Raw genomic sequence first — 19,073 nt, 5'->3', positions numbered from 1 at the left:
TCCATAGCATTTGTCATGTTTTCACATCCTACTCAATTTATTTATTTTTTTGTTTGTTGGTTTATAGTCTATCTCTATCCACAAATGTAAGGTCCACAGAGGCAGGAATTGTTTATATCTCTACTTTTTGGAATAGTACTTGGCACAAAGTAAGTGCTAAATAAACATTTTTCAATGAATGAATGAATGTTTGGTTCTGCTATGACAAAAGCCTTTCGGATCTATTTAAGTCTGGACATAAGGTTTCATGTGAGTCAATTCAAGCCTTTCTAGTATGCAAGACAAAAGAAAATTCTACTACAGTAATGCAATAATATGTTTCCAACTAATCAGGCAACATCACCCTTGACAAGCATCAGGGGTAGTACTTATGATTCTAAGCAACAGCCTGATTTTTGAGTGGAAATGGTAATTAACCAGTAAGGCACAGAAACAGCATATTTTGCTGTATGAACTCAAATTTACTTATATCATTCAAAGATATTTTCAATCCTTCGATTGGTGAACTTTTTCCTTCAGTTATATTATTGTCTGAAATTCAGGTTCTCTGTTAATTACATTAGCATAGAATATGTCACAGTGATTTCTCAACTACATTAGTATGTAAGTCTCACTACCAAAATTTGAACAGATTCCAAGTAGATAATACTGCTTCTGAAAAGTTTATTTCTGATTTTCATAAAATGTATAATCTTAATTTCCAGATATTTTAGTCAGTAATGTGCTAGCCATTAGTGATAGCCCTAAGTTCCAGACAATGGAAGTTTCTAAGCTTTTTATCAACTCCTGAGATACATCATGGACCAGTAAACTATGGTCCATGGTCTGTTTTTGTACGGGCTGCATGCTAAGAATGGTTTTGACATTTTTTTTTTTTTTTTCTTTGAGATGTGGTTTTACTCTTGTCACCCAGGCTGGAGCGTAATTGTGTAATCTTGGCTCACTGCAACCTCCGCCTCCTGGGTTCAAGTGATTCTCCTGCCTCAGCCTCCCGAGTAGATGGGATTACAGGCATGCGCCACCACATCTGGCTAATTTTGTATTTTTAGTAGAGACGGGATTTCTCCATGTTGGTCAGGCTGGTCTTGAACTCCTGACCTCAGGTGATCTGCTCGCCTTGGCCTCCCAAAGTGCTGGGGTTACAGGTGTGAGCCACTGCGCCTGGCCTAGTTTTGACATTTTTTAAAAAAGGTAAACAAAAAAAACAAGCAAACAAAGAATATACAATAGAGTTTGCTGGTTCGTGGTAACTGATTGTTAAAATGGGCACAGCAAAATAATTCAGATGTATAGTTAATTGATTTTTGGAGAACTGCTTGAACCCAGGAGGTGGAGGTTGCAGTGAGCCAAGATTGTGCCACTGCACTCTAGCCTGGGTGACAGAGTGAGACTCCATCTCAAAAAAAAAAAAAAAAATTAACTGCTTTTTATTTTGATAATTCCATTGTTTTAGCTGTTTGATCAGTAGTGGTTCTTTTTTCTATTTTATTAAAGATACTTCCCTTTATATCCATAAGATGGTGCTTTACATGACAAAATTTGACATTCTGCTTCAGGTATTAATGGGATTAACCATTTAACTGAGAAGGGTCCTTATTTTAAATATAAGGCTTATAGGCTTCAGAATATGAAGTGCTTTATAGATATGTATATAAATATATATGCATATATATTTTACATACACATAAAATATATATATACACACATATATATGCATACACATTAATAAAAACCTTAAATTGTTAGTAGAGTATTAACAGGCCCTAAAGTAGACTATATTCCAGATTTAGGAAAGAGAGCACAAAGTCATTGTAGAAACAAATGACAAGACTAACTGGAAATTTACCAGAAGTAATTTACTATGTTACAAGGTGATTTTGGAAACAAATAACTGATAAGATAGATACTGCTGTGTCATCCAGAATTAGCCAGTTAAAACGTTAATATATAACATGGGTATTATAACCCATTGAGAAAGTTTGTTAAAATTAGAAACAATGATGACTGACAAATGCAGACATAACAAGCCTGGTGGGTAACTCCTGTAGTCTAAAAAAAGAGCTAGGAATTAACAATCAATCTATTAGTGTTTAACCAGTACCACTTCTCTAAGGAAAAAAAGTCTATGTCTGGTTGATATAATTACTTTGTTTTCCAAAAAAGTTCTAAACTGGAAATCAAATAAATAAATATTGAGAAGTCCTCACAGGCAGGGCCCAACTTAAGTGAGTTTAAGACAGTTGATGTGGCCGGGCGCGGTGGCTCAAGCCTGTAATCCCAGCACTTTGGGAGGCCGAGGCGGGCGGATCACGAGGTCAGAAGATCGAGACCATCCTGGCTAACACGGTGAAACCCTGTCTCTACTAAAACTACAAAAAAACTAGCTGGGCGAGGTGGCGGGCGTCTGTAGTCCCAGCTACTCAGGAGGCTGAGGCAGGAGAATGGCATGAACCCGGGAGGCGGAGCTTGCAGTGAGCTGAGATCCGGCCACTGCACTCCAGCCTGGGCGACAGAGCGAGACTCCGTCTCAAAAAAAAAAAAAAAAAAAAAAAAGACAGTTGATGTGGCTTTACCACTAACAAGATGTGAAGCTGTCTGAGATCAGTCAGCTTCATTCCATGTTCACCAAAAAATTCCTGATTTTTAGTTTAGCTTACCAGCTAAATTAAATAACATCAGGAAGAGGTTACAATTAGTGTTCCTGACACTAGAAATTAAAAAATGAATATTTAAAAATGTACATGTAAACAGCTAGATATTTTGAGGTCTGGTCATACTTTGGTGAGATGAGTCTACATTCAACATAAAAGAGTGAGACCAGGCCAGGTCCAATGGCTCTTTCCTGTAATTCCAGCACTTTGGGAGGCCTAGGTGGGCAGATCACTTGAGGTCAGGAGTTCGAGACCAGCATGGCCAATATGGTGAAACCCTGCCTTCATTAAATATACAAAAATTAGCTGGGCATGGTGGTGTGTCCCTGTAATCCCAGCTACTCAGGAGGCCAAGGTGGGAGAATAGCTTGAACCCAGGAGGTGGAGGTTTTAGTGAGCTGAGTTTGTACCACTGCATTCCAGCCTGGGTGACAGAGCAAGACTCCATCTCAAAAAAAAAAAAAAAAAAAAAAAAAAGAAAAGAAAAAGAAAAAGAAAAGAAAAAAACAGTGAGACCAAAGCTTCCAAACACAACTATGACACAGAAGTGTTACAGGTATGTGGCGCTTCTGATCTTCTCAGCCCTCAGTGTCTGGGGTGGCTGGAGTCCCTTCAGTCTACCAGCAAAGTTCAGCTATCCTGTTGTGTCATATAAATATTCTAATTTTCCACACGTGTTATAAGAAATGTTGGGAGGCACAGTGTTAGGACATGACTCTGTGATGACACTACCCTAGTGTGGCATCCTTGTCACTTGTCTAAATACAACCAATTATACTCATTATATTACTATATTATAAATAACTGCTACATTCCATTTTTGATAAAATTATAAACTTTGCCTTATGAACAAATGAGAAAAACTATTTTTATAACCTATCTACTTACAACTTTTAAATTAAGTTAAAATTTTAAGTTTATTTTTTATTTTATACTATATTTCATCATTTTATATATTTTATTTTGAGACAGGGTCTTGCTCTGTCACCCAGGCTTGAGGGCAGTGGCGTGAACATGGCTCACTGGGCTCATGTGATCCTCCTGCCTCAGACTCCCAAGTAGCTTAGCACCACAGGCACATACCACCATGCCTGGCTAATTTAAAAAACATTTTTTTTTTTTTTTTTGTAGAGGCAGGGTCTCACAAAAGTTTTTGCCCAGGCTTTAAAACGTTTTTAAAAAGAAGATTCTGGTAAAATACATACAACATAACATTTATTACTTTAACTATTTTTATTTTTATTTTTCTTTGAGATGGAGTTTCACTCTTGTTGCCCAGGTTGGAGTGCAATGGTGCGGTATCGGCTCATTGCAACCTCCCACTCCTGGGTTCAAGCGATTCTCCTGCCTCAGCCTCCCGAGTAGCTGGGATTACAGGCATGCGCCACCATGCCTGGCTAATTTTTGTACTTTTAGTAGAGACGGGGCTTCTCCATGTTGGTAAGGCTGGTCTCGAACTCCTGATCTCAGGTGATCCACCTGCCTTGGCCTCCCAAAGTGCTGGGATTACAGGTGTGAGCCACCATGCCCAGCCAACGATTTTTAAATGTATAGATCAGTGGTATTACATACATTCACATTATGATGCAACTATTACTACTATCCATCCATAGAACTCTTTTCATCTTGCTTGACTGAAACTCTCTACTTGTTAAACAATAAATTCCCATAACCCCTAGCTCCTGGCAACCACCATTCTACTTTCTGTCTCTATTAATGTGACAAAGTATAAGCTATCTACTTTTATTTCCCTTTGTACTAAGGGAAAGGATGAATAGAGAGTGAATTGGCTAAAGTCAAATGTAAGAATATAGTCAGAAAGGAATAAAGTCTAGATATAGAAAAGACATATTAGACATCCTATTCTTCAACAACTAAAAAGGAGCACAAGTTAGAAAATATTTTGTGAATACCATATTTTCTTTTCTTTTTCTTCTCTTTTTTTTTTGAGACAGAATCTCATTCTGTCACCCAGGCTGGAGTGCAGTGGCACAATCTCAGCTCACTGCAACCTCCACCTCCTGGGTTCAAGCGATTCACCTGTGTCAGCCTCCTGAGTAGCTGGGATTACAGGTGCCTGCCACCACACCTGGCTAATTTTTATATTTTTAGTAGAGATGGGGTTTCACCATGTTGGCCAGGATGGTCTTGAACTCCTGACCTCAGGTGATCCGCCTGCCTCGGCCTCCCAAAGTGTTGGGATTACAGGCGTAAGCCACCATGCCTGGCCAATAAAATATTTTCTTTGCTCTTGGAATTTCTAAATAACGCTGATCTTCACTTGTCAAAATCCATGCATTCTTTAAAGCCAAGCTCAAATACTTCCTTTCTGACAGGGCAACCTAGAGTCCTCCAAAACCACAGTGTCTATTCTTTCTTTGAATTTTCATAGCAATTTGTATTTCCTTTAAAGTAGGATACCCAGGTCAGGTGCAGTGGCTCATGGCTATAATCCCAGCACTTTGAGATTATAGCCATGATGGGAGGATTGCTTGAGCCCAGGAGTTCAAGACCAGCCTGAGCAATGCAGTGAGATCGTCTCTACAAAAAATAAAAAAATTTAGCTCGGTGTGGTGGTGCGCACATGTGGTCTCAGCTATTTGGGAGGCTGAGTTGGGAGGATCACTTGAGCCTGGGAGGTTGAGGCTGCAGTTAGCCGTGTTCATGCCACTGCACTCCAGCCTGGGTGACACAGCAAGACCCTGTCCCAAAAACAAAACAAAAAAAGTAGGCTAACTGATTTTGCCTTATGTTACTGTTTAATAAGTTTGATCCTACAGGAGCAGCAGTTTTAATGCTGATGCTATCTTAATCATCATCACAGGCTCTTGCATATAGTCAGTAAACACTTCTTGAATAGACTACACTAATTTTCCTTCCAGGCAGGGTGTGGTGGCTCACATCTGTAATCCAGCAGTTTGGGAGGCTGAGGTGGGTGGATCATCTGAGGTCAGGAGTTTGGAGACCAGCTTGGCCAACATGGTAAAACCCCGTCTCTACAAAAAAAAAAAAAAAAAAAAAATACAAAAAATTAGCGGGGCATGGTGGCATGTTCCTGTAATCCCAACTACTCAGGAGGCTGAGGCAGGAGAACTACTTGAACCCAGGAGGCAGAGGTTGCAGTGAGCCAAGACTGTGCCACTGCCCTCTAGCTTGGGTGACAGCGTGAGAGTCTGTCTCAAAAAAAAAAAAAAAAAAAAATTTTCTTTCCAGATGACATGTAGCTTTCCAAAGCACTTCTATGGAATCATGTCATTCATATAACCACTTATATATCAATTATATAAACTTAATCTGCCTATCCAACATATGCTAGCCAATGAGATAAATACAAATCAAGGCCTGAACTACATCATAAACTCACCAGAAATCAGACACTTCACACACTATACACTGGAGATGCACAGTCGTACTGTTTGCTACCCTACTTAGAGTCTAAGGCTTTTTGTGTTTGTTTGTTTGAGATAGAGTCTTGCTCTGTCATCCAGGCTGGAGTGTGGAGGCATGATCTTGGCTCACTGCAACCTCCACCTCCCAGGTCCAAGCGATTCTCCTGTCTCAGCTTCCCAGGTAGCTGGGACTACAGGCATGCACCACCACACCTGGATAATTTTAGTATTTTTAGTAGAGACGGGGTTTCAGTATGTTGGCCAGGCTGGTCTCGAACTCCTGACGTCAGGTGATCTGTCTGCCTCAGCCTCTCAAAGTGCTGGGATTACAGGTGTGAGCCAATGCTCTCAAGCTATTTTTCTGTTTTAATGCTTACAATCTACTTGGTGAAAAGACTAAAAGCAGAGTTGCTAGTATCTGCATTTTAAATAAGGTTTTGAGAAAATAATGACCATGATGTGAATCCTGAGTACAAATTCTATTTTCCGAATAGGATGGCAGCAGAAAAGCAGCAAAAGAGACCCATACTGCTCAGGAAGGAAGGAGGAAAGTTGTTCTAAATCAGATTAGAATAGCTCTAGGTTTTTCTAAGAAAGAGATAAGTGAGGCTGGGAAAAAAGGGATAGCACAGCAAAAAGCTACCTTAAGAGAGAAAGTAGGTGATGAGTGGGAATGAACTGGGTGTTTCTGAATAAAGACTGAAGCTGCCTGTGGCAGAAGTAGCACTAACTAGAGTCACTGGAGGCGAAGCTTTCATTCTCCCTGTAGTTCACTTTAACATTAAAGTTCCACACCCAGTTTAGAGTTTTAACAGCTAAGAACATAACTAAACTGGGGAGACAAATAACTGCTTTTTATTCTCCTCAGCAAATATTTATTGAGTATCTGCTCTGTTCAGCTGCTATGCAAAACAAAAGGAATACAGTTTCTGTCCTTAAGGTACTTACATTCTGTGGTTCAATTAGTTTTTGTTGGTACACTAAGTGCCTGAACAACAACTCTGACACATGTGTAATTTCAAAGGCCAGAGTTCTTCTAAAAAAGGAACTTTTGAGGTTGCCTTCATATATAAATATCACATGTACACTGTAAAACATTTGTATACATACAAAAAAGCACATTAAAAAAATACCTTGTCAGGTGTGGTGGCTCACACCTGTAATCCCAACACTTTGGGAGGCCGATGTCGGCAGATCACGAGGTCAGGAGTTCGAGACCAGCCTGACCAACATGGTGAAACCTCGCCTCTACTAAAAACACAAAAATCAGCCTGGTGTGGTGGCACACGCCTGTAACCTGCAGGAGGCTGAGGCAGGAGAATCGCTTGAACCTGGGAGGTGGAGGTTGCAGTAAGCTGAGATTGTGCCACTGCACTTCAGCCTGGGCAACAGAGTGACAGACTCCATCTCAAAAAAAAAAAGTCTTCAGAGGAAGACCTAAGTGTCAAAAAAAAAAAAAAAAAAAGTCATGCTCTTATTTCTCCTCCTCTACATAATAGCACTGCTCCCACTCCATTGCCCAGTTAACAGTAGTTTTGTGTGGCTCGCCTCATACTGTCAATGCATATGGAAATGCTCATCCATCCACCCATCCATCACTGAATTTAATATCAGGTGGAAATACCTACAGTAAATACTTTCAGCCAAAGGATGTGGATTTAGAAATGTTTTCATTTTAGGTATAAAACCATGAGATTATAAAATGATTAGCTCTTACTTCAAATATTGGCATGGTAAATTCCTTATCAACAAGTTCAGAGAAAATATAAAAAAGTATTCTTAAGGAAAATTGAAAATATTCAAAAGAATAACTACAAATGATGCCTGAAGAGAATCATAGCATGCTAGAATAAAAGGAGTCCAGAACTCTTTTCATTATAACCTCCCACTTAATTTTATAGATAAGAACACACTCGGAACATGTAATGATTTGCCCCAGGTTACCTAGTCGGTTCACATTACTAAGTCTGCATTAGCTTATAGTCTTGATTTGACTTGTTTATAGTATTACCTCTTAGTTTTCATTAGGACATAGCTGAGCTTGTACCTCTTTTGAAAAAAATTTCCCTTATTATTGTTTAAAAAGAATTTTATTGTAGAATAAAATAAAAAATCCAGATAAGCAAAAATAAGGAAGGAAGAACTACCCAACTAATATTGAATCTTCTTAATTTTATCACCACTCTATAACCTTATCTGGAGGTACTGGGGAAATCTTATTGTTACTCATGTACTGATTATAGCTGGTATTCCAGGAAATCACAATCAGGTTACCAAGCTAAAGCCAGAAATGTAGAAGGTCAGGGTCAGAAGGAATAGTGCCACTGCCTGGAGCAGAGCAGGATCAGAAAGGCAGATCAGAGAGTGCTGACAGGCTTTAAGTATTCAGCTGTATCTTGTGGTTTTCATCTGACCCTATTTCCTATTAATGTCTATGTATTCAATCTACTTTCTTCCTATAGATTATAATAGATACAGCATAGTGTCTGCCATAATCTCTGCCAACTTTCTGAGCAAAACTTGCCTAGCCATAGCCCTTAATAAACAGTCCTCAGCAGCTGTATTTGGAACTGTGTGACTCCTGCTCACCATTAAGGGCAGCCATTCTGTAGGCTGGGTAATAACTTTAGGAAGTCTTGCCAAAAAGGGGTATCACCCAACAAGAATGAGCTATGGCAATTAGATTTTTAGCCTTGGAAAATACAGGGAGAACTGCATTATAAGAGAGTAGATGCAGAAAGGATGTACAGAAACCTATTTCAAGACAAAGGGCTGTGAGCAAGTTAATGAGGAAGTGGAAAATATGAGTAAGCAGAAACTAGGGGAGAAACAAAGAGAAGCTGATGTACTCCAGAGGAAAAGATGCATGGACTCAGCTGCCTTGTGTCCAGGCTAGTTAACTGAACCATCCTGTTTTCTCCCGCCTGTCAGCTTAGTCTTCATTACTGCTACACGTATCCTTAAATAATTGTCCCTATTTTATTTTATTTTTTGAGGTGGAGTTTCACTCTGTCGCCCAGGCGGGGAGTGCAGTGGTGCCACCGCACCTACGATTCTTCTGCCTCAGTCTTCCAAGTAGCTGGGACTACAGGTATGTGCTACTACACCCAGGTACTTTTTGTATTTTTAGTAGAGACAGGGTTTCACTATGTTGGCCGGCCTGGTCTTGAATTCCTGACCTCAGGTGATCCTCCCACTTCGACTTCCCAAAGTGCTGGGATTAGAGGTGTGAGCCACCATGCCTGCCCAATTGTCCCTTATTTGATCTAAACTGTAACTTTCATTTTTTAAAAAGGGGAGGTTGAATTATATAATCACTAAAAAACTCTTTCATCCTATTAATCTTGAGTAGCATTATCTGCACGTATAATAAAATGACTGAGATCAGAAGTTATCATATTTGACTGATTATTATACTCATCTCGGGAGTTAAAAAAAATGAAGATTCTGGGGACTCACTGAATCAAAATATCACAGAGAAAATCTTTCTGGTTTTGAGTCTCCATGTGTAGCAGATATAAATCATGTTTCTCCTGAGAAATGAAAGCATGATTGAGAAATCATTTGAAGTAACACGGAATATTTAATAACGTTACTCCTATTTTAATTCTCTTGCCTTTTAATCTTGATTCTTATTATTTGTTAAAATATATAGTTTTCAATATTTCCTAATTTATTTTCCCTATTTTTAAAAATTGGCACATAACTGTACATATTTATGGTATTTTACCTGCTTTTAATCCAAATTTTTCTTATTTCTTTTTCTTTAATTTCTGTGCACATACATTTTTAGCTAACAATGCATTTCAGTTAACTGATTTTACACTTTATGAGGAATTAGAGCAAAATATACTATCATCTATAAGATAGGTAATATACACATTCAGAAAATGGATTAATGCAAATCCTTCAAGGCCTTTTCATAAAACATATTTGTGGAATCTATTCACTTCATAAATTTGAAAGGAAAAAATTAAGTAAAATACATTTAGTAAGAATCGGGAATATTAAAATTATGAGTTTAAAAATTGTACTTACAAAGAGTGTTGGTTTAGGTGTAAATATATTGTCTTCATGCTCTTTAGGCACATTCAAAGTCTTTGATTTCTGATTTTCTGTCACATTTTTTGATACTGTTTTAGTGAGAAGTAAGCTGTTCTCAGAATGTTTACTATGCATCGCAACGAGAATCTGTTTCATTGCTGCCAATTCCTGTTGATATATGAAAACAGAAGAAAGTAGCAAGTGTGATTTTTAGCAAGCAGACTAATAATAATATTAAACTACTTTTAAGTAGAAGAAATAATTATACTACACACATAAATTGTGAAAATAAAATAGTAATTACAGTCATGCACATGAATCTTATAATAATTAATACTCATTTAATATGATAACTGACAATTACAACATTCTATAGTCTAGTGGTTTCCATGTTTTTCTGCACACTGGAATCACCTTTGGAGCTTCAAATATTGCCAGTGATGACTGTGTCCCAGCCCCAGAGATTGCGAGATAACTGCTGTGGAGTGTGGCCTCGGCTTTGGAATTTTTTTTTTTTTTTTTAAGATAGGATCTCACTGTCACCTAGGCTGGACTGCAGTGGCATGGTCTCAGCTCACTGCAGCCTCTACCTCCCGGGGTCAAGCCATCCTCCTGCCTCAGTGCCTGAGTAGCTGGGACTACAGGCGCACGCCACCACGCCCGGCTAATTTTTTTGTATTTTGGAATTTTTGAAGATCTCAAGTGATTCTAATAGACAAATTTGGGAACCACTGCCATAGTTACCTTCCACTGTAGATGTTCTATATATATTTACTGAGTAGATCATTTAAGCATTTAACTTGTTCTCTTCTTTCTTTTAAACTGTCCCATTTCCTTTGAAGTCTTATATAAAGATGGTAGAGAAAAAGAATCCAATCTTAGCTACTAGTCAGCAGTTGAACACTAAGTTTAATACAGATTCAGGATTTCTTTAGTTGTATTATCCCTTATCCTTTTACAAATGATAAGTGGGGTTGGTTGCAGCTGCCCTTTGAACTCAGCATTAATTGTGATGAACTTTCTGAAGATATCAAAATTTTCACCCATTCTTTCTCCCAAGTGTATCTGTCTTTCATATCCATAGACAAATCTTTAGTACATAACACTAGTTAGTGGGTATTTATGATTAATTACTAAATTGATACATCATATACAAGTAAATGGAGAGATGGCAGGCTAAACTCTCCTTTATCTTTATTTATCAGAACAGAACAGTGGTAGGCTATGTAACAGGTAATTTTTCCCTCTTATCTTATTGTATCTTCATGTCAAAACACAAAAGTTATGGTGATAGAACCATGTTCTGCTCTCTTCAACTAATCTGTTTATAGACACCAGCTCTGTGTTGGAGCAAGTTCCTACAGGCTTTTCTCCTCTGGCTGTCATTAGTTCTATTTAGAACCATCTAACTTGAGTGGGTATTTTAAAGCAGTGTTGCTGAGTTTAAGCCATATAACCTTAATAGATTTTAGGGGCATGACAGGTGTCAGAAGAAACGGTGCCAGAATCCTTTCTCCCTTCTGTAGTAGTGGGCCTGGCTTGGCCAAGGTACATGAGAATGCCTATACCTGCAGACATTGCCAATCTGATATACGATTATTTGGGCCATTTGGGGGCTCTTTTTGCTTTCTAGATTATGTTGTTTCATTTATATGCTCCTCTACGGTGAAGTATATAATTATTGATTTGATGTCAGATGGGTATGGTGTTATGGTAGATTTCAGCTCCTATTCTACTTATCAAGATAAGTAGAAGGGAAAGCCTACGAAAAGAAAAACTTTCTATCTGAAAGAACATCTCTTTATTAGCCATAACTTTTGTATCTTTGGCATGAAGATAAAATAACAGCAAAAATCCCCTCCAAAACAATCTAGCAGTATTCTACAGATAAATAAGGTAAAGGGGAGTTTAGTCTCTCATACTTGTTGGGGGAGGCAGGGAGGAAGGGCCAGGTGAGGAGGGAGAAAAGGAAGGAATCCAGAGTGTGGTAAGCAGAGGGTTTTGGCCCCCAAGTGTCCTAGAGGAGGCTATAATTCTGTTTCTCTTTGGCTTCCCTCTGTTGTTGGTATAGAAGCAGTTACAGTAAACATACCATCCCTGATGTTGGTTAGGAGATTAGAAGGGAAATTCACATCTTTGCTTTACCTAAGATCACCCCGGTTTGGGGTGCTGTCACAGTATCACTTTTGTTAAAGTGACTATACAAAAAATATTAGCAGTTTCTGAAATCCAGGTAAAGAACACTTTAAAAGCAGCAAAATTCTGTAAAATTCTTATTAGGATAACACAGCTACAGTGGGTACCAAAATAACATTTAGAACACATTTTCAATTTTATTACGTTTGGCTTACATAATGATCCAATTTATATCTATGGTAAATTTGAACAAAGAAAATCCCACTTTAATTTCTTTTTTTTAGAGACAGGGTCTTGCTCTGATATCCATGCTAGAGTGCTATGGTGTGATTACAGGTCATTCAAGCTATCCTACTGCTTCAGCCTCCTGAGTAGCTAGGACTACAGGCGCATGCCACCACACCCAGCTAATTTTTAAATTTTTGGTAGAGATGAGGTCTTACTATGTTGTTCAGGCTGGTCTGTCACTCCTGGCCTCAAGTGATTCTCCAGCCTTGGCCTCCCAAAGTGCTGGGATTATAGACATGAGCCACTGCACCTGGCCAACCACATGTAGTGGTACTATTTTAGTACAAAGCTATTAGCAAATGACACATCTATTCTTGACACTATTATTGGTTAAACTTAGGCTGCCTAATTTAATTCAATGAGCTTTAGTTTTATAATTGATAAAATGTAAGCTTCTGTTACCTTTTAGGATTTTTGCCAGTCTGGTAAGTGTTTGGGTATGTTTATTTTGCATTCCTTCTACAGCGAAGTTAAGCAGTTTTTTTTTTCCAGTTGATCACTTTGGCCCATTTTTCTACTGAGTGGTCACTTTCTTATACCTTTCAAGGAGCTCTTTATATGTTAGGGAAATTAGCCCTTTGTCTTTAATATGAGTGTCAATTTTTCCAGTTTATCTCTTACTTGACTTTGTTTATGACTCCCTTCCCCTTTTTTTGCTATGAAGAACATTTAATTGTGATGTAGCAGAATATGTCAATCTTTTCTTCTATTGTCTTCTACACGTTTTCTTCCTATATTTTCTTAAGTTACTTTTATGGTTTTTCTTTTCTTTTCTTTTTTTTGAGATGGAGTCTCAATCTGTTGCCCAGGCTGGAGTGCAGTGGCAAGATCTCAGCTCACTGCAACCTCCGCTTCCCAGGTTCAAGCAACTCTCTGCCTCAGCCTCCAGAGTAGCTGGGATTACAAGTGCCTACCACCCTGCCCGGCTAATTTTTGTCTTTTTAATAGAGACGGGGTTTCACCATCTTGGCCAGGCTGGTCTTGAACGCCTGACGTCATGATCCACCCGCCTCAGCCTCCCAAAGTGCTGGGATTACAGGCATGAGTCACCGTACCCGACCTCTTTTCTTTCTCAAACATATAGATCTTTGATCTGTTTAAAGTTTATCCTGGCTTATGGTGAAACATATGAATCCAACAACTGTCCCCTCAAGATGGCTCTCCTATAACAACATCAGGTACTGAATGCCAAATAAGGTACTAAACTGCCATAAGTATATTATTTATTCATGGACTTTAAAACTCTGTTTCCACGGTCTGTCTATTTATGCACCCAAGCCACACTATTTTAGTGTTTTACTCTTTAATGACTGAGGCATTTTTCTGGCTATATTACTGGAGATAGGCGTGGGATCATGCTAAAGGGAAAAATTAGAAACAACTTTTTTTTTTTTTTTTGAGATGGAGTCTCGTTCTGCCTCCCAGGTTGGAGTGCATTGGTGTGATCTCGGCTCACTGCAACCTCTGCCTCCCGGGTTTAGGCAATTCTCTGCTTCAGTCTCCCGAGTAGCTGGGATTACAGGTGCCCACTACCACGCCCGGCTATTTTTTTGTATTTTTAGTAGAGATGGGGTTTCACCATCTTGGCCAGGCTGGTCTTGAACTCCTGACCTCATGATCCACCCGCCTTGGCCTCCCAAAATGCTGGGATTATAGGTGTGGGCCACCGCACCTGGCCGCAAGAACTTCTTTATTATATTAAGTGTTCATAGCCATGAAAATATTCGAATATGTCTTACACTGACCTTTTTTGACGTAAATTGTCCTATCCTAATTGATGTTACTATTAACAATGAAATGATCATTATTCATGAGATCCCAATTCACAAACTGACAAAGCAAACAGGAAATAAACCAACATAACGAGCAATAATTAGAAAACATTTTTGTTACTATGAAGAGAAATCCTTTGGTAAGATGAAATCAGTTTGAAGCTCTCTGCTTTGCTTCTAACTTGGTTTGGTTCTTATCCTGTGTCTGGCTTCTGGGCATTGGCTTCATCTCCTATTTCAGATTCCGCTCTCACTGTTTGCATTTGAGTTTGGCGTCTTATTCCCTTACCTTTTGATTCTACTTTACTCTTCTATAATGATCATTTTTCTGATTGGTCTGTGGGTTTATTTGTAGCATCGTCTCATTATTTGTAAATATTGCTTACTGCAGAGAATGTGACTACAGAAAAGGAAATTGTGATGCTCAAAGCAGAATGTTTTAAGTACTAAGTTCGACTGGATTCTTTTTCTTATACTTTACTGCTCAAAAGTCATGCCATTGATTTAAGTTCCTATTTGTACTTCAACTTTCTAACAAATATTTTTTTTCTCCTCTTTTCAGAGTTTCTGCCCTTTTGTTTTCTCATTGATAGAAACAATGTATGCCTTTTTCCTTATTACCTAATATTATCCAGCCTCTTAATCGTGTTGTTTGCTGAGATCAATTCTGTACTGACTGCTTTTAAGACTGAAATTTCTTTTTATTGTACACTTTGGCAAGTTCCATTACTTCTTGCACTTCCCTCTCTTTCTCTCCCTTCTCCGCCTCCGGCTTCTACCTCCCTTTCTTCCTTTTTGTTGAGACAGGTTCTTGCTCTGTTGCTCAGGCTGTAGTGCGGTGGCGCAAATATGGCTCACTGCAGTGCCTTCCCTCCAGGGCTCAAGGGATCCTACTGCTTCAGCCTTCTGAGCCGCTGGCACCACAGGCACCTGCCACTGTCCCCAGCTAACTTTTTAACTTTCTGTAGAGACTTTGTTACCCAGGCTAGTCTTGAACTCCTTCCTCCCTCATTCTGTTTGTTATTTGATGGCATACAATTTATTAATGTTCTGAGAGGGCGCTGGTGCTGTAAAAGAAGTGTTGTACTTTCATGGTATTACTGCTCTGTCTTCTAAAATCAAATTTCTGAAAACTCTGATGCCATACTGATTCTTTATTTCCTTGTAGGTAATTTCTTTCTTGCGAGAATCTTCTATGTCCTTTGGCTTTCCATCTTTTTACCTTTTTCTAAGTTTTCGGAGGGTTTCTTAACTTTTCCTATATCCCTCTATTGGCATTTTTACTTATACTTTATTTCATGATTTTGATTTTCACGATTTTTCAAAATATCACCAACTTTTTTTATTTTTATTTTTTGGAGACAGGTTTTGCTCTGTTGCCCAGGTTGGAGTGCAGTGGCACAATCTCGGCTCACAGCTATCTCTGCCGCCTGGGCTCAAGTGATCCTCCCACTTTAGCCTCCTGAGTAGCTGGGACTACAGGCATGCACCAACCATGACCGGCTAATTATTTTTGTATTTTTTTTTTTTTTTGTAGAAACAGGGTTTTGCCATGTTGCCCAGGCTGAACTCAAGCAATCCACTTGCCTTGGCCTCTCAAAATGTGGGGATTACAGGTGTGAGCCACTGTATCTGGCCCACTGATTTTTATATTACGGAAATACTACTTTTCCAAATATTTCTGAATAAATTAATTATAATAATTTGGAAGTTCTTTTCTGATCCAGAATTTGTTTTTCCCTCTGGGAAAGGGGGTCAGTTTATCTGTTTATTGCTATTTTTTTCCTTCTATGCTTTTTCTCCAGTTTCTGATAGTTTTTGGTTGTGTGATCCCATTTACGAATAAAGGACATGTTTTCTCTCTGCTGTATGGTTTTTTTTTTTTCCTGAGACAAGTCTGGCTCTATCACCCAGGCTGCAGTGCGATGGTGCGATTTTGGCTTACTGCAACCTCTGCCTCCCAGTCTCAAGCAATCCTCCCATCTCAGCCTCCTTAGCAGCTGGAACTACAGGCATGCGCCACCATGCCTGGCTAATTTATTTTTTATTTTTGTGGAGATGGGGTTTCACCATGTTGCGTAGGCTGGTCTCAAACTTGTGATTTCAAGTCACCTGCCTGCCTCGGCCTCCCAAAGTGGGGCTATTCATCTTAATGACACTGTTGAGTACAATCTCTGTGTACATGGATGCGATCATTTGTGTAGCAGGATTTACTCAAAGGTTCTCAGGCAGAAAGTAAGCTCCCTTCTCAAAACGACAAAATGCAGTGTTCTAATCTAGAGCCTTGTTTCATTCTGGCAATTCTAGCCTATGCCTGGCAGGTGCTTCATTAATTTAGAAAGTTATCTTCAAAATATTTTTAAAATTGTTTTAAATTTATAGAAATATTACTTGTTCATTATAAAATTCAAAAACTGTAAAAGTGCCTTGCCTCAATCCTCTTTTCCTTTTACCACTTGTTTAAGACATTGATTGATTGATTGAGAGAGGGTCTCACTCTGGTGCCCAGGCTGGACTGCAGTGGTGCGACTGTAGCTCACTGCAGCCTCGAACTCCCGAGCTTAAGCTATTTTCCCATCTAGGCCTTACGAAAGCTCTGGGATTAAAAGTGTGAGCCATTGTGCCCAGCTGAGACAGTTTAAAAAAAATTGGGATATGGGGCTGGACACGGTGGCTGATGCCTGTAATCCCAGCACTTTGGGAGGCTGAGGCGGGTGGATCATGAGGTCAGGAAATCGAGACCATCCTGGCTAACATGGTGAAACCCCCTCCCTACTAAAAATACAAAAAATCAGCCTAGCGAGGTTGCGGGCACCTGTAGTCCCAGCTACTCGGGAGGCTGAGGCAGCAGAATGGCGTGAACCCGGGAGGCAGAGGTTGCAGTGAGCCGAGATCGTGCCACTGCACTCCATCCTGGGTGACAGAGTGAGACTCCGTCTCAAAGAAAAGAAAAAAAAATTGAGATGGGGGTCGTCGCCCAGGCTGGTCTTGAATTCCTGGACTCAAGTAATCCACTTGCCTCAGCCTCCCAAAGTGCTGGGATTACAGGCGTGAGCTACCAAATCTGGCCAGCTGAAACATTTCAATACTACTCTATAATGTAGTCTGATAAAATCTGATATGCTTTTATACTAACTTTCAGAAAATTAACAGTACATGTTGTAATTCCAGTATATCAAATACATAATAAAATTACCATTACCATATGAATGAACGAACTATTCATTAACATTAACAAATGAAGAACTGCATCTGTTTATACAATTGAAACTTGAAATAAAACTAAAACAAAACTAAATATCAAAAACTATGTTGCAGTGTAATAATTACTTTTCAAACTGAAGAGTTAAGGGCAAGAACGTTCTTGTGAAATTTCCAGATGATGATGATGATGATGATTGCATAAACAATCTCTATGAGAGAGATACACTGTTCTTTTGAATCCAAAAGCATGTATCTTGGATATTTAACTATTTGCATAAGCGGTAGCATATTAAAACAGCTTAGCTGTACAGCAGCTGCTTAACAGTACTGCACAGTTGATGCCAATAAATTGCTGAAAGTTGTAAACTCTGCAAAGATGTAGGCAAGGGGACACATAGATAGCATTTCTGGATGAAAATAACTTTGACAAGCATAATGCAAACTATGTGCTCCACTGGAGGTTAAATGGAAATGCTTTTATATAGGAATAAAAATGCATCGTGACTAGTAAGTCATATAACTCTGTGCATCTCTCTTGAAGTAACACAAGGTAAAACCAGCCTTCTTTTAAACCAAATACATATATATTTTGGATGTTATATATTTATTTATTTATTTGAGACGGAGTCTTGTTCTGTTGCTCAGGCTGGAGTGCAGTGGCATGATCTTGGCTCACTGCAACCTCCACCTCCCAGGTTCAAACGATTCTCCTGCCTCAGTCTCCTGAGTCGCTGGGATTACAGGCATGTGCCACCACACCCAGCTAATTTTTGTGTTTTCAGTACAGACGGGGTTTTACCATGTTGGCCAGGCTGGTCTCAAACTCTTGACCTTGGGTGATCCACCCACCCTGGCCTTCCAAAGTGCTGGTATTACAGGTGTGAGCCACTGTGCCCGGCTTTAAACTTCATTTAAAAGAGTTTTTTTCTTTTCTTTTCTTTTGAGGTGGAGTCTCGCTCTGTCACTCAGGCTGGAGTGTAGTGGCACGATCTTGGCTCACTGCAACCTCTGCCTCCCAGGTTCAAGCGATTCTCCTGCCTCAGCCTCCCAAGTAGCTGGGACTACAGGTGCACGCCAAGACGCCTGGCTAATTTTCGTATTTTTTTTTTTTTTTTTGAGACGGAGTCTCGCTCTGTCGCCCAGGCTGGAGTGCAGTGGCGCAATCTCGGCTCACTGCAAGCTCCGCCTCCCGGGTTCACGCCATTCTCCTGCCTCAGCCTCCCGAGTAGCTGGGACTACAGGCGCCCGCCACTGCGCCCGGCTAATTTTTTCTATTTTTAGTAGAGACGGGGTTTCACCGTGTTAGCCAGGATGGTCTCGATCTCCTGACCTTGTGATCCGCCCGCCTCGGCCTCCCAAAGTGCTGGGATTACAGGCGTGAGCCACCGCGCCCGGCCTAATTTTCGTATTTTTAGTAGAGACAGGGTTTCACCATGTTGGCCAGACTGGTTCGAACTCCTGGTCTCAGGTGATCCACCTGCCTCGGCCTCCCAAAGTGCTGTGATTACAGGTGTAAGCTACTGCGCCTGGCCTTTTTTTTTTTTTTGAGATGGAGTCTTGCTTGGTTGCCCAGGCTGGAATGCAGTGGT

The 19,073-nt window shown here is 39.7% G+C and overlaps 1 protein-coding gene across 5 annotated transcripts in view; it reads right to left on the bottom strand.

The window, feature by feature from the left end:
- The window catches only part of PIBF1 (progesterone immunomodulatory binding factor 1), a 244,453-nt gene that overhangs the window by 9,338 nt on the left and 216,042 nt on the right, over positions 1–19,073 (bottom strand). For 2 of the 5 annotated variants that reach the window (XM_073014384.1, XM_038007730.2), the window contains 2 exons: positions 10,079–10,252; positions 5,553–5,647 (listed from right to left, as the gene is read on the bottom strand). In XM_073014384.1, the coding sequence (XP_072870485.1) occupies positions 5,553–5,647; positions 10,079–10,252 (269 nt within the window). Of the gene's footprint in view, positions 1–5,552; positions 5,648–10,078; positions 10,253–19,073 lie in introns of those variants that run through there. The other 3 variants (XM_007960565.3, XM_073014386.1, XM_073014387.1) reach the window with 2 other exon arrangements.

The sequence above is a fragment of the Chlorocebus sabaeus genome, chromosome 3 (assembly GCF_047675955.1).
Source record: "Chlorocebus sabaeus isolate Y175 chromosome 3, mChlSab1.0.hap1, whole genome shotgun sequence".
NCBI lineage: Eukaryota > Metazoa > Chordata > Mammalia > Primates > Cercopithecidae > Chlorocebus > Chlorocebus sabaeus.
This window is presented reverse-complemented; position numbering and strand designations above follow the sequence as displayed.